Source organism: Saccoglossus kowalevskii, chromosome 2 (assembly GCF_978046115.1).
Source record: "Saccoglossus kowalevskii chromosome 2, keSacKowa6.1, whole genome shotgun sequence".
Taxonomy (NCBI): Eukaryota; Metazoa; Hemichordata; class Enteropneusta; family Harrimaniidae; genus Saccoglossus; species Saccoglossus kowalevskii.
In genome coordinates, this window is record NC_140642.1 from 13,568,978 (window position 1) to 13,591,463 (window position 22,486).

Here is a 22,486-nt window from a genome sequence, read left to right on the forward strand (position 1 = left end):
AAATATTTCGATCACCGAAGATCCAAAATGGCGTCTAAATGTTTGTGTACATGTAGTGGATGAGATTTTTTTTCAATTATACTTTATTACGAGAGACTCGCATCCAAACTGATGTAATATTATAACTAGGATAGAATGGTGAAACAGGGAATTCAAATATTTTGTCGCATAAAGCCCGCCCGGGGAAAATCTGCGGTAGGTACTTACTAGTCATGTTGCTCCCCCAAACTTGATACATGAGTTAATTTTTAAGAATGTAATTCATTGAATGGTTGTTGAACGAATTTATCGAACCGACATAAATTTGTGTAATAAATTCGCTATATGGTGTAGGTATCTGTTTCTGCTACAATCACGTGCTTTGGTGTGTGTTGATATGTGTTGTGATTCTTTACAACTTGCACTTTGAACAAGTTGCTGCCTGTCAACATTTACAAAAAATAAAATATAAAACAAACTCGCTATGAAACGACATGTCAGTTGGAAAATCGAATTAACGCCGTGTAGCGGTGGGTAATAGGATAATGGAGCACTTCATTTCCTGTCACAAGTTTAGAATGTTATGCACCAATACATGTAATTTGATCAAACAAATTATTCAAATTGCTCTTTGAATGCATAAATTGGAATCGTATAATATATTGATTAATTAATAATACAGTGAATAGATCAGAGCATTGGACGTCGAAGATCAAAGTTAGGGTAGATCAGACCCGCAAATTATATTTGTACTATATTTTATGACATGCATGCATGTTTCAACATGACATCTATAGTTGATACACTTACAGTATAAGGCTTAATTATTCAATGCACTAAATTAAAACCCAGATAATACAGATGAAGTGTTACCAATAGAATATACTGTTTCCTTCTTAAACCAGTGAAAATCCCTGCAACAAATCCGCTAAAAATTAAACCAAATGATTATTTTCGGCTCTACAGTATTTAGGAAATTATAATCAGACTTTTGTGTAGAGCCTGCAAGCATGCTGCGTCTGAATTAATGTACAGTGCAAGGTAATGGTTGTCTTCAGTTCTAGTGAATCAAAATACCTTCAGACAAGTATTATAGGAGGGTGCAATTCCCTGACCTGACCAAACACTACTGAGATGTACTTTAAAGCTAATGATGTACCGGTATGATCAAATACAAATCAGTGTACCTTCATACAAGTACATTAATAATTTATGGATCACCATGACATGGAGGAAAGGATGGTAAACAAGTCGTATCCACACTTCAGATCATCAATAAACGCAATCTTTTCACCTAATTGCAAACCAAGACTTTTAAATAATCTCTACCTCTCGTCCTTATTTCAGCTGTATGATTTTGATGATGAAGATGACAGCGCTGCTTCCAAATTATGCTTTGTCGTGCCCAAAGACCAGGCTGAAGGCTTCATTAACAACAAAAAAGAGCAATATAAGTTCAAGTTTAAGAGAGTGTTTGATCAACAGACGAAACAAGATGAAATATTTGAAAACGTAGCTAAAGATGTTGCAGACAAGTAAGTTGATCTAGTGTGTGTACATTGTGTTTGTACGATAGGTGAGAAATTTACCAACCAACCATTCATCCAGGATTGGCAAATTATGCATACAGTCTTTATGTGGCAATCTATAGTATATTATACTCTTTATCTCTTCATTTGCAGTGTGTTGTCTGGTTACAATGGTACAATCTTTGCATATGGGCAGGTATGAATATTATTTTCAGTATGTACTGCATTACATTAATAAAGTATAATTATTCAATAACTAAATCTCTTGTTCATATACATTGTAGGGTGATGGTGCTACTGAAAAATGTTATCTATACTCTCAAAAGTTCTGTAAACCACTCTAATTTAGTGGGAGATAATTGCAAACATTTGTAGCAGTGAAAATTTCTCTGTAGTCCTATAACATGGTGCGACAGTGTAGATGACATTTTGTCTTCACGAATGCCATAAAATCCTCAAATCTTGAAAATGTATAGCAGTGAAAATTAAACAGTTTAGCAGTAGCTATATTGCAAGGGATAGGATATATACTCTGTCTACTGAGATGAAACTCTAATGTTTGTCTCACGGTCAAACTCACTTTCTTGGAAATCTGCACTCTATAACGAATAATCTAATTTTGACTGTATTGTGCCCAGGTGTTATTCGTTTTTACCAGTAGTTATTATGCTCACATTATTGCTATGTGTATTCCAGACGGGTAGTGGTAAAACTTTCACAATCACTGGTGGAGCTGAACGTTATGTCGATAGGGGTATAATTCCAAGAACATTGTCCTATCTTTATGACTATTATGCACAGGTAAGAATAAGTCTCTAGTTCAGTTACATTTATTGTTTGATTGTTATTGTAATGGTATGGTGAACAGTTTAGATTGACGATTGGTTTCCCATTGAAATACATTAATATTTTCAATCCAAAGGAATCGATTTATCAACTTATTTTTAATATTTTAATCATCATGTTGTATAACTTGCAGCATTCTGAAACTGTGTTTACAACTCATGTTTCCTATCTTGAGATTTACAATGAAAACGGCTATGATCTACTGGATCCAAGACACGAAGCTACAAAACTAGAAGACCTCCCGTAAGTATAAATAATTGGTATCATCCATGCCTACTTACTAAGAAAAGAAATGGCTAAAAAAAATTGCCTTCCCAATTTGCTTACTGTTCTATTATCACATATGTTTCAACTCGTGTTGATGAGTGAAGGAAGTAACAAATCTTAGAGCATTAACCCAGGTATGGGTAGCCAAGAAAGTATTGTATGCCATCAAGGCATTTGAGTGTGGCCTTAAGGCAATTGCCTCCATTGCCTCCTGGAATTTTGAGCCTTGTGTGCATGTTTTGATACATGTTTCTTTTTTTTTACAAAATAAGATTTTATACTGGTGAATTTTTTCTACAATGTCAAAATTTGCCTTATTTTTTTTTATTCCATATAGCAAAGTAGCACTGATGGAAGATAGTGAACAGAATATTCACCTAAAAAACTTGTCTATTCACCCTGCAAATAATGAAGAAGAAGCACTCAATTTACTCTTCCTGGGAGACACCAATAGAATGATTGCTGAGGTGAGATTTCTAGCAAACTTCTTGGGTATCACGTATTGTAGTAGACTACGCAAATATGAATTTCAATTTTGTCTTACTTCAAATGTAATTTCACTGGAGAACGGGAACGTATAGTTACTGCAGAGACATCTGTAGCATTTCACTTTTCCAAGAAACAATGCCATGAATCATTCAAACATACTTGGTTGATAACCCCTCATCCAACCCTGTCATCACATGTGCCTATTTTAAAACTTTTCTCATCAGAATGACATTTCTACTGTAGCTTTATCTGAAGTTTAATGAACTATTACCCCAAAGCTTTTCTTATCGCATATGCAAACTAATTAAAACTGCAAAGAGAAATTCCAGCTTTTCGTCGTCCAACTAAGATTCCATGCAGTCATTGTACATCAAACCCAGTTCATCAAATTAAAGTTGGATCTCTTCAGAAATCTTGCATATCTGTCACATATTTGTCTTGTACTTGCTTGTACACCATGTCAGTGTTCAGTCAACACAGCGTTATGAACTAACACATACTTGTACCTGATTGTGGGTTCTTTATATTGTTTACAGACACCCATGAACCAAGCGTCAACAAGATCACATTGTATATTTACAATACATGTATCATGTCGAGAGCCTGGATCAGCAACAATCAGACGAGCTAAACTGCACCTGGTGGATCTTGCTGGGTATGTCATTAACACAAGATATTATTTGCTGTTCCATTGCCAAATTCTGTGTATTATTTGATGAACAAGAGAAATTATCATCTAAAACAATTAAATTGCCAAGGTTGGGCCAGTTGAGATGGAATTCTATATAAGAGTTGTTTTGCTCACACATACAAACCAGATGTTGTTTTTCAGTCTTGAGATTATTACTAATATTTGGTTCCAGGTCAGAAAGAGTTCATAAAACTGGAGCTGGTGGAACGCTTTTAACTGAGGCCAAATATATTAATTTATCATTACACTACTTAGAACAGGTAAGTCATTGGTGTAAACATATTGAATCTGAAGTTGTAAGATGTGATCTGAGCATCCTCTGATTCAGCCTTACCTGCTGTGGTACCATGTGTTCGGCTGCAATAGCCAGACTGTCAGTGTACAAGTATGTAAAATGTATTTCTGATATAGAGGGATAGTTGCAACTAGTGAAAATAGTAGCTGAAAAATTAAAAATCAACAATTGTTATAATAAAAAAATTTCCAGATGTTCAAAGTTGTTTTTAACCTGTCAGTATGATAAAATAGCTTCAGCATGGATTGCACTGGTTTTAACCCCATTGTGTATTTCACTTGTTGCATTTCAGGTTATCATATCATTATCAGAGAAGTCGAGACAGCACATCCCTTACAGGAATTCCATGATGACATCTGTGTTGAGAGATAGTCTTGGTGGTAACTGCATGACTACTATGATAGCTACCTGCTCTGTTGAAAAGAAAAATTTAGATGTGAGTTTGTAATCATTCCTTAGCTTCAATATATACCGGTGTATATATATATATATATATATTTCCATCTTTGTATCAGGCGCGAATGAATACCCAGGTTGTTCACTACATGTAGATTTTTACTTTATTTTGGCAAGTATAATTTAGTAACAAGGCCACCCATGTCTCGCATGTAATCAGTTACATCACTGTGAGTCATTGGCAAAGAAGATTTTCACTATTCAAAATATATGTGGTTTACTCTGACTGCCCGATTCACCAGACTCTTCTGTGAAATGACTCCGCTACCCGAACTACGGTGTTGTCATTGCAATATGTCCTTGACTTCAAACTGTTTAGTTTTCGTTCAATAACCAAGACATGGTTGCATTTGCAGGAGTCCATATCAACCTGTAGATTTGCCCAGAGGGTGGCTTTAGTCAAGAACGATGCTCTGCTCAATGAAGAAGTTGATCCCAAGTTGGTAAGTGTTCAAATTAATAATTAATGAAAACATAAAATTGGTACATTGAGTGGAATAAAAACCGATGAACTTCAGTTTTTGATTGTCCATAATTTTTCAAAAGGTGTTATAGTATTGAATCATAATGGCTATACCAGTACATGTGAAGACATACAAAGCTATTAGTGAAATGATGCCATCCTGACTGGTACATTTATAAAGTTTTTATAATCAAGTAGCAACTATAATATTGTCATTTTTACCACTCAGATGGTTCAGAGATTGAAACGTGAAATTCAAGAACTTAAAGATCAGCTCAACCTATCAGGAGAACAGAGTTCAGAGGACTTAACGGAGGAAGATATAGAAAAGTAAGCTATTTTATATTACTTTGTCTTATTCTTGTGGTTACAATTACTCTTGGTTCTCATGGACTAGGTTGTAATAGTTATGCTATCTTTTGCTGCTTGTCCACTATGATACAAATAACAAAGAATTAATTTCTCCTACTTATGAAGGCAAAAGTGAAGGAGTTTGGAGCTATGTGTCTGTTATATTACTGTCAAATTAAACCTCAAGCCATTCTGAGTGCCATTAGATTTATATTATTCATTGGTTCATATTTACACTCCTCGTGCAACACTGGGGTGCGATTTTCCAGTATGTTGTCATAAGTAAACAGCAATTTTAACATAGAGGGCGCTCATAAGTAAACAGCATATTTAACATAGAGGGCGCTCATAAGTAAACAGCATATTTAACATAGAGGCTACTATTTCCAACATACAGTTGGAGAAATAATTAACAGATTTCATGTTGACAAGATTTAAAACGCAAGGTACAATAGTATTTTTAATCTTTAATCTGTACTGATAATATACATGTATGACACTGATAACATTCTGCCCTCAGTGTTGATATTTATTTTTTTTCGATAATTGCACTTTTTGTTTTTAAACAAGTAGGCATGATAAAAGCTAAATATTTCAACTTCATGAGATTTTTTGAGTTTACAACATATCTGTTATAGCAATTATGATGGGCAGTCAATGTCAAAATGAACCACCTACATGATTAATACTTCATAGTCTTACATTATGTAATTTGCTATCTGTGCCTCTACACCTGTCTCAATCATTGCCACAAGTAAGAAACTGTTGAAATTTTATATGTTGAATTGTTGAAAATTCCCAGGCACCTCAGTTAGTGTGTCTCAGTTTCTACTACATCTCAGTTATTACCACGTATCTACATGTATCGTTTCTTGCTACCAATAGGTTGAATTCACTTATCAAATACTTCTTGGAAGAGACTGACCCTGAAGTTACACTTAATGTTGGTGCCGATATGAGAAAAATCAATGAGTGCTTTAGGATTATGAAGGTTAGTACCACCCACTGATTGTGTTTTCTTGCTAAGTATGCTACTCTAGGTTTTCCAAAATGATAGCTGATTTCAATTTCTCCCTTGTCACACTTTACTTGCAAATAGCATTGCAAAAATAAAGTATAACTACATCCATTTCTATATAGTATATAGAATCTCTTCTTTTTTTCAGAAAATAATTTTAAATCGTCCAAGTCCAGCAAAACCTGAGAGGTCGATCGAAGAAGACAAAGCGGAAGAAGAAGAGACGGAAGTCGCCACAACACACTCACCTAACGATAACAAAGATATGAAAAAATTGAAGGATATTATAAGACAGCGCGACAACGAAATAAGTATCTATTTTTATATGGACTTTTTATATGTGATGGCGGTAACACTTAACACAGTTACAGGCATATATATTTGTTAGTCCCCATTTGGATGTAGTTCATAAACAGGGTCCTATGTTTTGATCTGTGTGTGCGTCTGTGCACACATCTCCACATGCATCTCAGACATGCCTGGTCCAGTCACATTACAACTTTACAAATGTATCACATAAATCGGCCAATATATACACATTTGATTGAAGATGGTCGAGTGGTGTGCCAAAAACGTAATCAAAATCAAGCATTAATGCCATTCTGGAAGCTGTGCTTGGTCATGTATGGACAGATTACATTCAAACTTGATCGGATTAAAAATGGCCGACTGGTGGCCATTTAGTTTTAATAAGCGCTGTTCCAAAGGGCCATATCTCTGACATTCATTGAATACTAATGTTCAAACTATATATATATGTCATACATCATGTTCCACATATAGACAAATGGCAGCCATTTTTATGTTGAAAATTCATCATTTTGGTCATGTAGGGGTAGATTTCGTACATGCATTGGACATTATGCACTTATACATTTTGTTTTCAGAACAAATTCAAAAGGGCTGACTGTTTTCAACAAATTCTGTTCGGAGGCCATATCTCTGATATGCCCTAACCAATCATGTTCAAACTTTCTATATACCGGTATATTACTGTTACCATTTCTAGATTGATCAATTAGAAACCATTAGGCATTAATTTGGACATTATGGGATATTGATGAATGTCATTTTGTTTTACCAATCAGTTCAAATATTTCAAGCAATTATAATTTGGCTGAGATTGTCCTATCTTGTTCATTGTCTTTAGTTCATTTCTGATCTGATCTGTTCTGATCTTTTTTAGATCTGCTGTCATCATAGATGACAGAGCAGAGCTGTTCATATAAGTGATTGTCCGTAGTCGTCTGCCAACATTTGCATTTTTGATTTCTTCCTGAAAACTACCAGCTCAGTTGCATTGATACTTGGTATGTGTTTTCCTTGAGTGGAGGTCTGTCAGATTTGTTCATTTGGTGGCAGTATCTTTGATTCTCTATTTTTGATGAATGTTTTGTCATTTTTGGTAAAAAAAAGCTAGTTTCAACTTATTCTTGAAAACTGCTTTCTCAATTGATTTGATGTTTGGTATGTAGGGCGGATCTCTATCGGATTTGTTCATTTCATAACAGTATCTTCAATTCTCTATTTTTGGTTAATATTTTTGGTAAAAAATGCTATTTTTGACTACATTCTTGAAAATTACCAATTGCTTTGATATGTTTTTATTTAGGAAAATTAGGTGGACTTTTTGGCACTTATTTTTGTAATTTTTGGTAAAAAATTATATTTTTGAATTCTTCTTGTACACTGCCAATTATTTTGGTAAATAAATTTGTTTGATGAAGTTAAATTGACACCTACTCAACAGCCAAAACCAAACTACTTTTTTGTGGATGTGTGTTGCTTTACTTGCCTACCACAATGTTTTTGTAGGAGAATGTTGCTATTTCCACCATCAGGTCACTTGTTGTATATTATACTGCTGTATATTTGTGGTTCATGCCTTAATTGAATTGTGTAGATATACTAGTCAACATGTTGAAAAAAGAAAAGAAAAGAGCTCTGGATGCCGTTAATCAGTTAGAAAATGGAGGACAGCTGTATCGCAGTTCACCCAGTCAGAATGATATGCAAAACGGACATCACAGACCACCATCCAGGTCACGGCATAGATCAATTGAGACATCACAGTCAGCAACATCTGTGGACAAATCATATCAATTGAACGCTTTAAGTAAGAATCCAGAAAATCCATCAAAACAAGGACCTTCAGTGAAGGATAGTAAACGAATACTTGGTAAGTGTGGCTGAGTTAAACTTACTTTGAACTGCTGCCAAATGATAAGTTGATACTAGATTGCAATACCATAACTGCTCTATTGGCAGGACATGTGTACCAGTATGTGTATTGTGTGTATGTAGGTTCTTTGATGCATTATTGACAGTGGTAATGTTGCCAACATAAAACCTCCAGTTCACATGTCTGCTTTAATTAGAGCAATAAAGAAAGTAAGGTATGATATGAGCACAATTACTAGTGTTACATAGTAGCACTTAACTCTCCTGCTCATCCAACCAATTCTAATGTGATAAATTTCTTTTTAGCCAGAATCAGGTTTATATTGATATTTTAAAATGGAGTTGCTGATATTGTATGTCCATGTCATAACTTTAACATTGTATACTGTGCCATAATTAAGTTAAAAAAAATAAATTGATTGAATCACCTCTTCATAACGTAGTTTTTTTTTTATTATAGGTGATATGTCGATAGGACGACAGGAAGCGTTTGAGATCTTCAGGCGAGACTATGCGCACAATGTAACAATAGATGACAACAAACACCTTTTGAAACAGAGATACAGTGAGGCGAAACAATACGGTCAACAGGTCAATGAGTCCAGATTAAAAATTAGTGAGTATACGGTTTGAAGCTTGGGGGATTAATGTTGTAGGCAGAACATGGGATTCTAACCACTTCTGTATTGAACGTGACAGATAACATTACTTTAGTTTAATTATTAGTGGTACTATCTGGTAGTTTTAATGGAAGTGTACATTGTAAATTTTAAGCTTCTAGAAATGTTCCCAATCAGGGTTTTGTATTGTGACAAAATTTCACAAAGACACCGAACCCCAGCGAATTTGTCAAAATATGACTCCCACGAAATGAAATACATCATGCTACCCACTGTACAGATACATTCAACATATATCCGATGTACATTTCAGATCAGTTGAAATCACAAATAGAACACCATAGAATGCAACGAGCTATGCAAGGTAAGTGATGTCGTAAAAAGGATCTCTATCAAAACTGTTTAGAATTTTGTCGTTCACCATTTCTTTTTATACCTCGAAAATGATCAGCTGATCTATGATAAATACTTTTATTTGTCTAATTTGTCTTTTCCAACTACATAGGTCTTAGTAATGGTGAAGATAGCAATGAACCTGATGAAGTTGAACAACGACTTAGGTTTGAAATTGAAACTGAGAAGGCTAGGTATGCCTTGTGTTTTAATTGTACATTTCTCTGCATTGCTTGTATTGAGTTTACCAAGACCGAGTGCAGCTTTATTATTCCCCCCTTCGAACAAAGTTCAAAACTTATAATTCGGGTCTCCATTTGTCCTGAGTCATATTTCAGAACTCCATGGACCAAATCTGTACATTCTTTGCATGCGCCTAGCACTTTATCTTGGATATATGCATTTGCAGTGTTTTACTGATTCAGTCCAAGATGGCTGACTGCCTGCAATCCTAGTTTTTGTCCATATTACTATATCTTTGTACATGAGCCTGGACAAAGGAAATTCGGTTTGGATACAAAAAATGCATGAATAACATATCCTGACCATATATTTCGATTTTAATTTAATTTATTTTTTGCATTAATAACATTTCCTCTAATTCCAACGGGAAATTCATTGACAATGACTTGTTCATTGGTGGATTACACTTATCATTAACAAATATTGGCCAATCATATTCATTGTGTATGACATACTATGAATATTTTTCCACCAAAGATTGTCACTGCATTCGTATCTTGAAAACTATATGTATATCATTGTGTTCACTCTATAGATATAAAGAAACATTCAACAGACTACGAGTGTTGAAAACTGAAATAGAACATTTACAACATTTACTAGAAAAATCAAGAATTCAACTACAAAAAGATTTTGAAATTTGGTGGGCAGAAGAAGCAGCCAGACTGCAGGTAAGTGTTCATTATTGTCATATAATTGTCTCAATATGCCAACGACACTATGGCTTATTAGTCCCCGTTCGGACGCAGTCCGAAAACGGGGACTTATATTTTGCCCTGTGTGCGTCCGTCCGTCCGTCCGTGTGTCCGTGATCACCTGTATCTCGAACATGCATGGACCGATTAAGTTCAAACTTCACTCATACATCACACATTATATGGGACATATGCACATGCATTTTTTTCATGATCTTATTAACGATAGCCGAATAGCGACCATTTTAAGGCCGAAAATGCATCAAAATCGCACATTTTCACCATTCCGGACCCTGATCTCAGTTATGCATGGACGGATTTTGTTCAAATTTGGTACATACATTAACTCTTTGCACACCATAGATACTTTGTTGCAACAATGTTGCAGGGCCCATTACTAATTTGCATATTTGTACTCCCATTACCCAAAACTTTTTACCAATTCAGTGTGAGCCAGGTAGGTTGACATGTACACAGGGAAAAGAAGACTAGGACACTGTAGTTTCATTTCATTTTAAAAAAAACAAACATTTTATTTACAATTCACTTGGTTTCTAATGATATGATAACACCGAAATAGGCACTCATTTCATCTCTGTCCGTTTCATACCAATGCCAGTCTACGCGCCCGGTAACTTTCTGTCTATGTCTAGCCATGGAACTATAAACCATGGTCTAGCGTATTTATTTGTTTCCCCGACCAACAAATCCAAAAAAGTCGTCCGTAAAATATAATTTAAAAAAATCCAGTGGTTCCCCGTCGAAACCAACACCATGTCTTGGTCCTGAAAACTGGTCGTCGTGTACTGGAATGTTCACGTCGGTCCTTTCATTTGACCAGATGTTTGGTGTATTGGCGATGTCATCGGCATCAGAGTCCGAGTCACTGTCGGCATCAGCATTCAGCAAGTCTAACAGTTCATTAGGATCAATGTCACTGCCACTGCCACAGTTGGTATTTTGGCATAGCAATTCACATCTCAATCTCCCTTCGTCTATTTCTTCCACTGTAAAGCCTTCAAACTCAGTGTCTGAATCAGACTCATCGAAAAATCTCAGAATTGCGTCACGATCAGTTTGCGATGACAGCTCCGAGTCGGCCGGTTGTTGTTGCATCCCGGTACTGGGGCCCGCAGTCTGCTGTTCGCTCACAGTTTGGAAATTCATCACTGAGTTAAAACTTTAAACGTATCACACAAATAGTTGTGAATAATTGCATAAAAAATCCAAAAATACTCGACAGGAATTTAATTCGTTTGATTACAAGTCAGCTGTGTTTACAAACAAATGCAAATACGCAGTGGAGGTCAACTGAATGATCGTGTCTGTCAACCACTGAAAAACCTTGCATATTCCCGCCACAGTCAAATTAGTGTGTAATTTATTCATATATTCGGAAGAAGTATTCCTTATTTGGCAGGATTCTTTATTAGGAATATACATATGGAACAGTAGGGCGGGAATTACCGGGGCAACGACACAGTGATCGTGTTTAAATATTCAAACCAACGGTAATTGATGACAGTGTCGTTTGGCCTACAGAGGTCATTGGATATTCCCGTTTAAAACCCCCATTTTAAAGCGATATTTGAACACTGTGAATGAAAAAAATACATGGACATCCAGTGGAAATAAGGACTTGCAGTGAAAAATAGCAACGAAACTGGGATGCCTTTTTTACGGAACCAGCGACTACGGCAATTTTCACGTGTTGACCTCTGCTGGCACGCAAGACTGATTGCGATGACAGTCTGATTTTTCGACATTAAAAACTCGCCAACAAGGAAAAACAACATTTTATATAGGTAATTTATTTAAATAATGTTTCCAGTTCAGATGAATATAAATTTTATATGTATTATGCGTTTATTTTGGATAAAAACTGCGGTAGAATAAATGAACTTTCACCAAACATGCCGCTGTGTTTGTTTATTTATGCAAATTGTCACAGCTCTTTACAGACACCGTCCGAAAAACCCGTTGTACAAGAAAAGTACGAGGACAATTCGTATATAATTTTCAGTCTGAACGTACCTGTATTTCTAATTATTTTCATCAACAATTTATTTTTTCATGCAAAGATCATGGGAGATCAGAATCAACTTCTGTTTCAATCTATGAAATACCGGCCGTTTACGGCCGCATTGGGATTTTGACAGCGCATTAACGGGTGGCCTTTTACGGCCGGATTGGGTTATCTTTGGTCAGAAATAAGCGGCCGTATATGGCCGCATTGGGGCGCAAAGGGTTAAACATAATAGGACCTTGATGCACGTCATTTTTTTTTTTTGGATTGGGTTCGAAATGGCCAACTGGCGGCCATTTTGTTTTAAAGAATTCAGTTCTGGATCCGTATCTGAGACATGCTTGGATTGATCGAGTTCAAACTTCACACACACAAGGTACATCATGTCACAAATATGTATGTGCATTTATTTCATGATCTCATTAACGATAGCCAAATGGCGGCCGCTTTAAGGCCGAAAATGTATTGAAATCGCACATTTTCACCATTCCGGACCCGGATCTCAGTTATGCATGGACGGATTTCATTCAAATTTGGTACATACATTAAACATAATAGGACCTTGATGCACGTCATTTTTTTTTTCGGATCAAGTTCGAAATGGCCGACTGGCGGCCATTTTGTTTTAAAGAATTCAGTTCTGGATCCGTATCCGAGACATGTCTGGATTGATGAAGTTCAAACTTCACGCACACAAGGTACATCATGTCACAAATATGTATGTGCATTTGTTTCATGATCTCATTAACGATAGCCAAATGGGGGCCGCTTTAAGGCCGAAAATGCATTGAAATCGCACATTTTCACCATTCCGGACCCGTATCTCAGTTATGCATGGATGGATTTTGTTCAAATTTGGTACATACATTAAACATAATAGGACCTTGATGCACGTCTTTTTTTTTTCGGATCAAGTTCGAAATGGCCGACTGGCGGCCATTTTGTTAAAGAATTCAGTTCTGGATCCGTATCCAAGACATGTCTCGATTGATCAAGTTCAAACTTCACACACACATGGTACATCATGTCACAAATAGAGATGTGCATTTGTTTCATGATCTGCTTAACAATAGTGGAATGATGGCCATTTTAAGGCCGAAAATGCATCAAAATCACGTATTTTCACAATTCCAGAACCGGATCTCAGTCATGCATGGATGGATTTTGTTCAGATTTAGCACAATGTGTTGTACATATGCAGGTGCATTTCGGTCATGATCTGCTTTGAATGTATATGTCACTCAAATATGAACGGAACGGGGACGTGTCATTGACAATGACTTGTTCTTTTATTTTAAAGTTGTCTTAGTTTATCAATATTTACTTACATAAGTAACTTAAATATAATTAACACAGGCCCATCAATCACATCATCATAAGAAGCGAGAACATCCTCCTCCAAGAGAGCCGTCCAGTGCATGGAGGACTCCCCCAGTATCACCTCTAAAGCCACAGGTCCCGGAATCCCAATCGCGGCAGTTCGCAGGCGACGCTGACATTAGAAAGCCTGTACTGCCACCAGCCGGACGTCACAGTGCATCGGGTGGGCATTATCCAAAGAGTCACCAAGAGGGCTATTCAAGTCAGGATACACAGAATACACAAAGTACAAGAAAACCAAGGTTTGTATTTGTTTAAGTAAAGCAGTACAATTTATATTCCAATATTATAATCACTGTTTAACTGATTTTATAGTCAAGAATATTGAATTCAGCTTGTCATATTGTATGACATTTTGTCTGTAGTTTATCATTACACATTATATCAAAATATTTTGTGTTACAGATCTTTTGGTCCGTCCATTCCATTAACTGGAGATAGTAAAACAGATGCTGATATTGTAGCTTTTATGCAAGCTAGACAAAACTTATTACAACAGAGAGGTAACTATTACTTATTGTGTCACCTTGTGTGTGTGTTCTTATGGGATCAAGACATCTTCATTGGTTGGTCATTAACATATGTCATCTATTGTGTTTTCAAGTCACTAATGATGTCATCTATTAAGTTTTCAAGTCACTAATGATGTCATCTATTGTGTTTTCAAGTCACTAATAATGTCATCTATTGTGTTTTCAAGTCACTAATGATGTCATCTATTGTGTTTTCAAGTCGCTAGGATGTCATCTCTTGTGTTTTCAAGTCACTAATGATGTCATCTATTGTGTTTTCAAGTCACTAATGATGTCATCTATTGTGTTTTCAAGTCGCTAGGATGTCATCTCTTGTGTTTTCAAGTCACTAATGATGTCATCTATTGTGTTTTCAAGTCACTAATGATATCATCTATTGTGTTTTCAAGTCGCTAGGATGTCATCTACTAGTATTGTGTTTTCAAGTCACTAATGATGTCATCTATTGTGTTTTCAAGTCACTAATGATGTCATCTATTGTGTTTTCAAGTCGCTAGGATGTCATCTCTTGTGTTTTCAAGTCACTAATGATGTCATCTATTGTGTTTTCAAGTCGCTAGGATGTCATCTATTGTGTTTTCAAGTCACTAATGATGTCATCTATTGTGTTTTCAAGTCACTAATAATGTCATCTATTGTGTTTTCAAGTCACTAATGATGTCATCTATTGTGTTTTCAAGTCGCTAGAATGTCATCTATTGTGTTTTCAAGTCGCTAGGATGTCATCTATTGTGTTTTCAAGTCGCTAGGATGTCATCTATTGTGTTTTCAAGTCGCTAGGATGTCATCTATTGTGTTTTCAAGTTGCTAGGATGTCATCTATTGTGTTTTCAAGTTGCTAGGATGTCATCTATTGTGTTTTCAAGTTGCTAGGATGTCATCTATTGTGTTTTCAAGTCGCTAGGATGTCATCTATTGTGTTTTCAAGTCGCTAGGATGTCATCTATTGTGTTTTCAAGTCGCTAGGATGTCATCTATTGTGTTTTCAAGTCGCTAGGATGTCATCTATTGTGTTTTCAAGTCGCTAGGATGTCATCTATTGTGTTTTCAAGTCGCTAGGATGTCATCTATTGTGTTTTCAAGTCGCTAGGATGTCATCTATTGTGTTTTCAAGTCGCTAGGATGTCATCTATTGTGATGTGATATATTGCGTTTTCAAGTAAATATGTCTATTGTGTTAACAAGTCATGATGTTGTCATTTATTCTATTTTGGAGTATAAACTGTTTTGTCATCTATTGTGTTTACAAGTCAGTGCCCATCTATTGTGTTTTCAAGTCAGCGAAAACAGTGTTTCAATTTAATATCTACGTCCATTCCTTCCAGTTATCCAGACAGTGATACAATAACACTGATGTGTCAAATAAATTCACCTACTAAAGTCTGAGCAGTATTTTGAAGATTGATTCCATCCACTCTTGTTAAATATCATTAATTAAATCTGCTTTACTGCTTTTAACATATGCTATCAGAATATACATCATGAATAGGGGTGTTTTCATTTCCTCTAAACAACTACTACCGATACTACTGCTACACTATAAAATCTGTTTTCAATAACCCGTCATAATTCCCAAATCATTACATGAATGAAATTGCATTCCCCGAAGTCTGATTTTGTAAAATTATTCTTTATTTACATAGGTCAAGTTCCAAGGTAACTTCTACAGATGAAATTGGGGATCTGCATGTGCCATCCATCCGTGGTGAAGACCAGCAAGTCCTTGTATACTGTGTCCTGTCTGTGATTATACAAATACTTTCGCTATACACTGAATGAAATTCCTAAAAAAACATGAGCCAAATAACATTGTCACAGATCGTTATCGCTATCGATTGTGAGAAGAATCATCTCCGTCGATTCATTGTAGCTGAACTGTGTGAACTGATTATGTCAAACCAAGACACAATTTTACTGAATCTAGCCTTCCAGACATATGAAGAAGATTCTTCAACTCTGTGCCTGTTTTTCATGGCTCAGTGATTCAGTGTGACCAAGACAAATGACATATTTAAGTTTTTAGATGGTTGTGCAATCATTGTTTGCCTACCTATGTATATATATATATATATTGATTGGTGCCATAATGTATAGATAATTGCTCATCTGTTTGTTTTTTGTATCTGTTATTATCCAATATATTATTATATTTTTTTTTATGACAACCCTTGAAAAAAATTTTAACAAACTACGCAGTTGTTCACCAGTACCTTTTTGCAGTAATCTTGCAGTACTGTAGCGCATGAAAAGAACTGAATTTATGTTGGAAGATTTTGGTGATTTGTGTCACAATCATATAAAACTGTAAAAAGAAGAACGTATGTTTACTATGCCCCCCTCCTTCTGATCCAACACATATCATTTCTTTGGTCACTGTTGCCGGAGTTATATAAGTAGTGAGGCACTAACTGACTATGTATTTTTTTTTTATCTTTACATACAATTCACCTTTGTTTTTACGGCTTTGCTGAGGCTAGATGGCAGGTCATTTAAATAGCATTGCTTTTTGCTGGAGTGATATTTACCTGCAACAAGCACTAATTGAACTATCAGTAGCAATGGAATAAAGTCCATGACAATTAAAATGTACTAAATTGTAACTTTTGGGTTCCATCATGAAAATAACTGCATGAACATTTCCAATTCTACAGCATACATTGGCCCACCCACCTGTCTTTTTACAAATTGTTTAGATATATTTGAGCTATGTAGAGAATGCTGTGCAGTATTATGGTGCAAGAACATACTATGAAAACTATTACAACTTTGTGATTACATATACACAAGAGTCAGTGTGAACATTTTTAAATTATCACTGATGAATATTATACTGCTGTATAAATAAAACTTTTTATACATTGATATCGATGTACTATTCACATTTTCTCGATATTTGTGGGTGTGTTCCTGTCACCACAGAGACTGTTATTGAGTCTACTGAGTATATACATATAGATAATAGGGGTAGGCATATCTTGTGCTGTCAGGTATTTTGAATTGCTTTTTTTAAGTCGTCACAGTTTTGGTATAAAGGCATATCATGCAAGTACTGAACTAAAACCAATACTACTCCATCATATAGTTCATGGTCGCATTGAATAATGTAATAACAACAGGATTGTCTTCTGAGCCCAACCTTCTATACTTCTTAAATATCTTCATAAAATGACTTCATCACAGGACTCTTATGAATGGACATAAATGCACCAGCCTATTGTATCATGATACTGATAATATTTCACTGAGGGTCATCACCTGCGCATGTGCAGGAATTGAGTCCCAATCGATGATAATAACATGCGCTAAGAACGCAAAGGCTTATGGGTAGGCGATAAGATTTCAAGATGGTCTACAAAAGGTATGGAAGATCACTGCATAGGGTGAGAAGGTAGGTATAGATATAAGTTTGATAGTAATCATCTAATTAGAATGTAGAAACAAATATGGAAGTTAATCATGACTTAATTAGAAACAATTTACAATGTAAAATAATTCAAAAGCAGATGTACCCTGGTAATGTAGAGTGTGCATTACCCCGTATATGTATATACAGAAACAAAAGTGTTGTTGTCCATGATGTTAATTTATGTTGAGTGATCTGTCAAAGTCAACACTATTGTTAATTTATTTTCTATGAACTTCAACATAATCTCCAAGCCAACCTGATTAGTTACAAATTCTGACTGCACATCCCTCCTTTTTACCTTGCCCGTACCATCAAAGATGGAAGGGAAAGGTATATTAAGGGAAAAATTTTGTCCTGTGTTGTCGTCGTTGTTGTCGTCGTCGTTAATAATTGTTATTGTGTGCATAATAACTTTACTAATTCTATTCCAAACTTTATCAAACTTGGTCACCTTATTCATCAGTATAAAGTCTTCCCTGAGTTTGAACAATAGATGTCCTGTATGAAAATATCATGCAAAAATTGAGAAAATCTGATAAAATATTTTGACTGTTTCTACTTGACTGATCACTGGTGATCTGAAGCTAATAGAAAATCTGTTTAGTTCAAAGTTATCAAATCAAAAACAATACATAAAAAATACATTAAAAGCAAAACATTTCATCCACATTTTAAAAAGAAGATTATTCTAAAATATATGTATTCTGTATTTGACAAACAGTTCATTCGATAAATGAAAACTCACAGGAATATGTTTCAGCTATTAGAACAGAATGATAGAGTTTTTATAATACTAGTTTAAAAACGCACTTCAAAGATTGCAGTGTTTGAAGATGTCGATTCTCAGGAGGCAACAGTACTGTTGACTTCTCCCTCCACTGGACAAAGCAGAGCTTGCAACATGATAGCTATTCATAAAGGGTGTTTGTTTTTTTACTTTTCATATAATACAGTAGTCACACAATGAGGCAGTTCATATTTGTCTCAGTGAATCATTCATTTTTGACAGACACCTGTACAAAATACTTGGACTAAAGCCAGCTAAATTTTTCTGTTATCTTGCATGTTTTATGAATCTATTCACATCTAAATGCAGCACTTTTTTTTGCAATGAGACATTTGTTTTTATTCTAAAATATCTCAATTACTTTCAATAAAGCTGGAAATTATGTTCCTTAAAATAATTAAACAAATAAGGCACCAATGTTTTTGTAAGATATTTACATCTTTTAAGGACATTCGGTAGACTGATTCCCCACTGTTGGTTCAACCCCAAAACTTGTTTGTATTCAAAATTAATTATGACAATGCATATTTATATTGAAACAAACTATGATAAAGGGAATTATATTATATAACAAAGGGCAAGGTCACCAGAGTTCAACTATGTTTTGCTGAATGGTTTAGCCCTAAATGATACCAGCACTGTCCTTATTAAAATGGTAAAGCAAACAAACAGTTCTAGTGGATATTTGTTATTGAAAACATTGTTACACATTGAAAATTGAAAATGTTGAAGCACTAAATTTATTGAACAAAATATTAAAGGTTGCCCTCTAAGCGGTGAAAATGCCCGGATGTCCGCGCCCGAGGATTAATTAACTAATTTGCATAATCCTCGGGGGCGAACATCCGGGCATTTTCTACCGCCTGGCAACCTTCGCGGTGAAAACAAAGACCAAAAACTCACAGAAAACGGTACTTTGCGATGGTTGTTGAGAGTGCCCTGAACAGTGTAACAAGATTAGCCCTACGTGTGTAACATATATGAATTTGGTTGTTCAGGATTACTTCAAAGTTGAGTTTGTGTTGTTTTCTCGAGTTTTCACCGGCTCCACAGGCGTTCCACAGCAGCGCGCACAAAGCCCATAGAAATACGTTTCAATAAAAGAGAGAATTTCATGAAAAGCAATTTACCAGCTGCCTCAAAATAACACCAAAAAAATATTTATATAATAATATTTTCACAGTATTACTATTTATTTCTTTTTTATTATTATTATTACTTATGTATTTTATTGTTCCTTATATCCTTATTGTATTCTAATCTAGATCCCAGAAGGGATACGAACGATATCAATAAAGGTTGTTATTATATTACGTGGTACAGTGGTGCGCGTCTTAGCAACGTAGAACGTCCGTGACGTAGCTCCGCCCCCGAGAATACTTTTAAAACTGATGTAGAAACATATATTTCTAAAAACAAATTTAGAAAAAAAAATTCAGTTTGATGAACCAGCGATTATATATTGTAATACCTAACATTTAAATTTGTTATGAATACAACTTTGAACAGGTAAGATTTTTGAATGGCTGGTGGGTGACTCCCCCGGGGTGACTCCATTCAGTTGTGTCTTAGAAGGAGCCCTCACCGACGACATCCAGAGTAACAATAGACCACTTTCCCGGAAGTCGCATTGGATATGGGTGGACTGTAGTGAAAAGTAAACTTTCACGTATGATAATGTGCTCGTGGATTACGTGACAATGTAAGATAACCTTTTACCCAATATCAGCAGGCTGATATTTTTGACTCCCGTGTGCGAAGCACAAAAAGGGAGTCTTTGCAGTTAGTGTGTCTGTATGGGTGTGTATGTGTGTGTGTGTATGTGTGTCCGTCTGTTCCACTGATATCTCAAGAACCATACATCAGTTTTTGATGAAACTTGGTGCATAGATGCTCTGGGCCAATGCGCAGATTTGATTAGGTTTTGGTAAAAATCCATGCATATTAATTACCTAATTTGCATGATAATTAGCTGATTTTTAGCTGTTTCATGACTGTTCCACTGATATCTAAAGAACCACTCATTGGATTTTGATGAGACTTAACACACAGATGCTCCAAACTAATGCGCAGATTTGATTAGTTTTGGGTAAAAATCTGTGCAATATTAATTACCTAATTTGCATAATGATTAATCAATTTTCGGCTTTTCCACTGATATCTCAAGTACTAATCATCACATTTCAATAAAACTTGGTACATAGATGTCACAGGACACTGCACAAACCGGAAAGTTTTTAGGGTAATATCAGTAGATATTAATTACCTAATTAGCATAATTAATTAATTTTCAGCTTTTGATATTTCAAGTAGTAATTGTCACATTTCAATGAAACTTGGTACATAGATGTCATAGGACACTGCACAGACCTGAGAGTTTTTAGGGTAATACGAGTACATATTAATTACCTAATTTGCATAATTAATTAATTTTCAGCTTTTGATATTTCAAGTACTAATCATCACATTTCAATGACACTTGGTACATAGATGTCATAGGACACTGCACAGACCTGATAGTTTTTATGGTAATACGAGTACATATTAATTACCTAATTAGCATAATTAATTATATTTCAGCTTTTGATATTTCAAGTAGTAATCATCACATTTCAATGAAATTTGGTACATAGATGTCATAGGACACTGCATAGACCTGATAGTTTTTTGGGTAATATCAGTATATATTAATTACCTAATTTGCATAATTAATTAATTTTCAACTTTTGATATTTTAAGTAGTAATCATCACATTTCAATGAAATTTGGTACATAGATGTCATAGGACACTGCACAGACCTGATAGTTTTAAGGTAATGGGAGTACATATTAATTACCTAATTTGCATAATTAATTAATTTTCAGCTTTTGGTATTTCAAGTAGTAATCATCACATTTCAATGACACTTGGTACATAGATGTCATAGGACACTGCACAGACCTGATAGTTTTTTGGGTAATATCAGTATACCAGTATATTAATTAGCTAATTTGCATAATTAATTAATTTTCAGCTTTTGATATATCAAGTAGTAATCATCACATTTCAATGAAATTTGGTACATAGATGTCATAGGACACTGCACAGACCTGATAGTTTTTAAGGTAATATGAGTACATATTAATTACCTAATTTGCATAATTAATTAATTTTCAGCTTCTGATATTTTAAGTAGTAATCATCACATTTCAATGAAATTTGGTACATAGACATCATAGGACACTGCACAAACATGATAGTTTTAGGCTAATATCAGTATATATTAATTAGCTAATTTGCATAATTAATTAATTTTCAGCTTTTGATATTTCAAGTAGTAATCATCACATTTCAATGACACTTGGTACATAGATGTCATAGGACACTGCACAAACCTGATAGTTTTTAGGGTAATATGAGTACATATTAATTATCTAATTTGCATAATTAATTATATTTCAGCTTTTGATATATCAAGTAGTAATCATCATATTTCAATGAGACTTGCTACATAGATCTTCTAGGATTATGCAGAGACCTAATTAGTTTTAATTGGATATTAATTACCTAATTTGCATAATGTTCCACTGATATATAAAGAACCACAAATTGGATTTTAATGAAACTTTTAAAGAGAACTATGCAGAAACCCAATTAGTTTTTGGTAAATATTTATGCTTATTAATCACCTAATTAACATAATTAATTAACACTGATATCTGAATTACTGATCATCACATTTGAATAAAATTTGGTACATAAATGCTCTAGGACAATAGACAGGCCTGATTAATTTTGGGTTAAAATTTGTTCATATTAATTCTCTAATTAGCATAATAATTCATAATTATTTTGTTC

General features: G+C 34.9%; 1 protein-coding gene across 1 annotated transcript; it reads left to right on the forward strand.

Annotated features, from left to right (window-relative positions):
• The first annotated feature begins 19 nt into the window (after positions 1–19).
• Positions 20–17,317, forward strand: LOC100376591 (kinesin-like protein KIF6). Its single transcript, XM_078013050.2, has 21 exons — positions 20–195; positions 1,327–1,514; positions 1,662–1,704; positions 2,205–2,309; positions 2,488–2,597; positions 2,959–3,088; positions 3,647–3,765; positions 3,974–4,061; positions 4,389–4,532; positions 4,909–4,995; positions 5,245–5,345; positions 6,252–6,357; positions 6,533–6,695; positions 8,288–8,563; positions 9,026–9,181; positions 9,499–9,549; positions 9,691–9,772; positions 10,357–10,492; positions 13,899–14,164; positions 14,328–14,425; positions 16,099–17,317. The coding sequence occupies exons 1-21, from the start codon at positions 136–138 to the stop codon at positions 16,113–16,115; spliced, it is 2,526 nt and encodes an 841-aa protein (XP_077869176.2). The 5' UTR covers positions 20–135; the 3' UTR covers positions 16,116–17,317.
• The last annotated feature ends 5,169 nt before the right edge of the window (positions 17,318–22,486 follow it).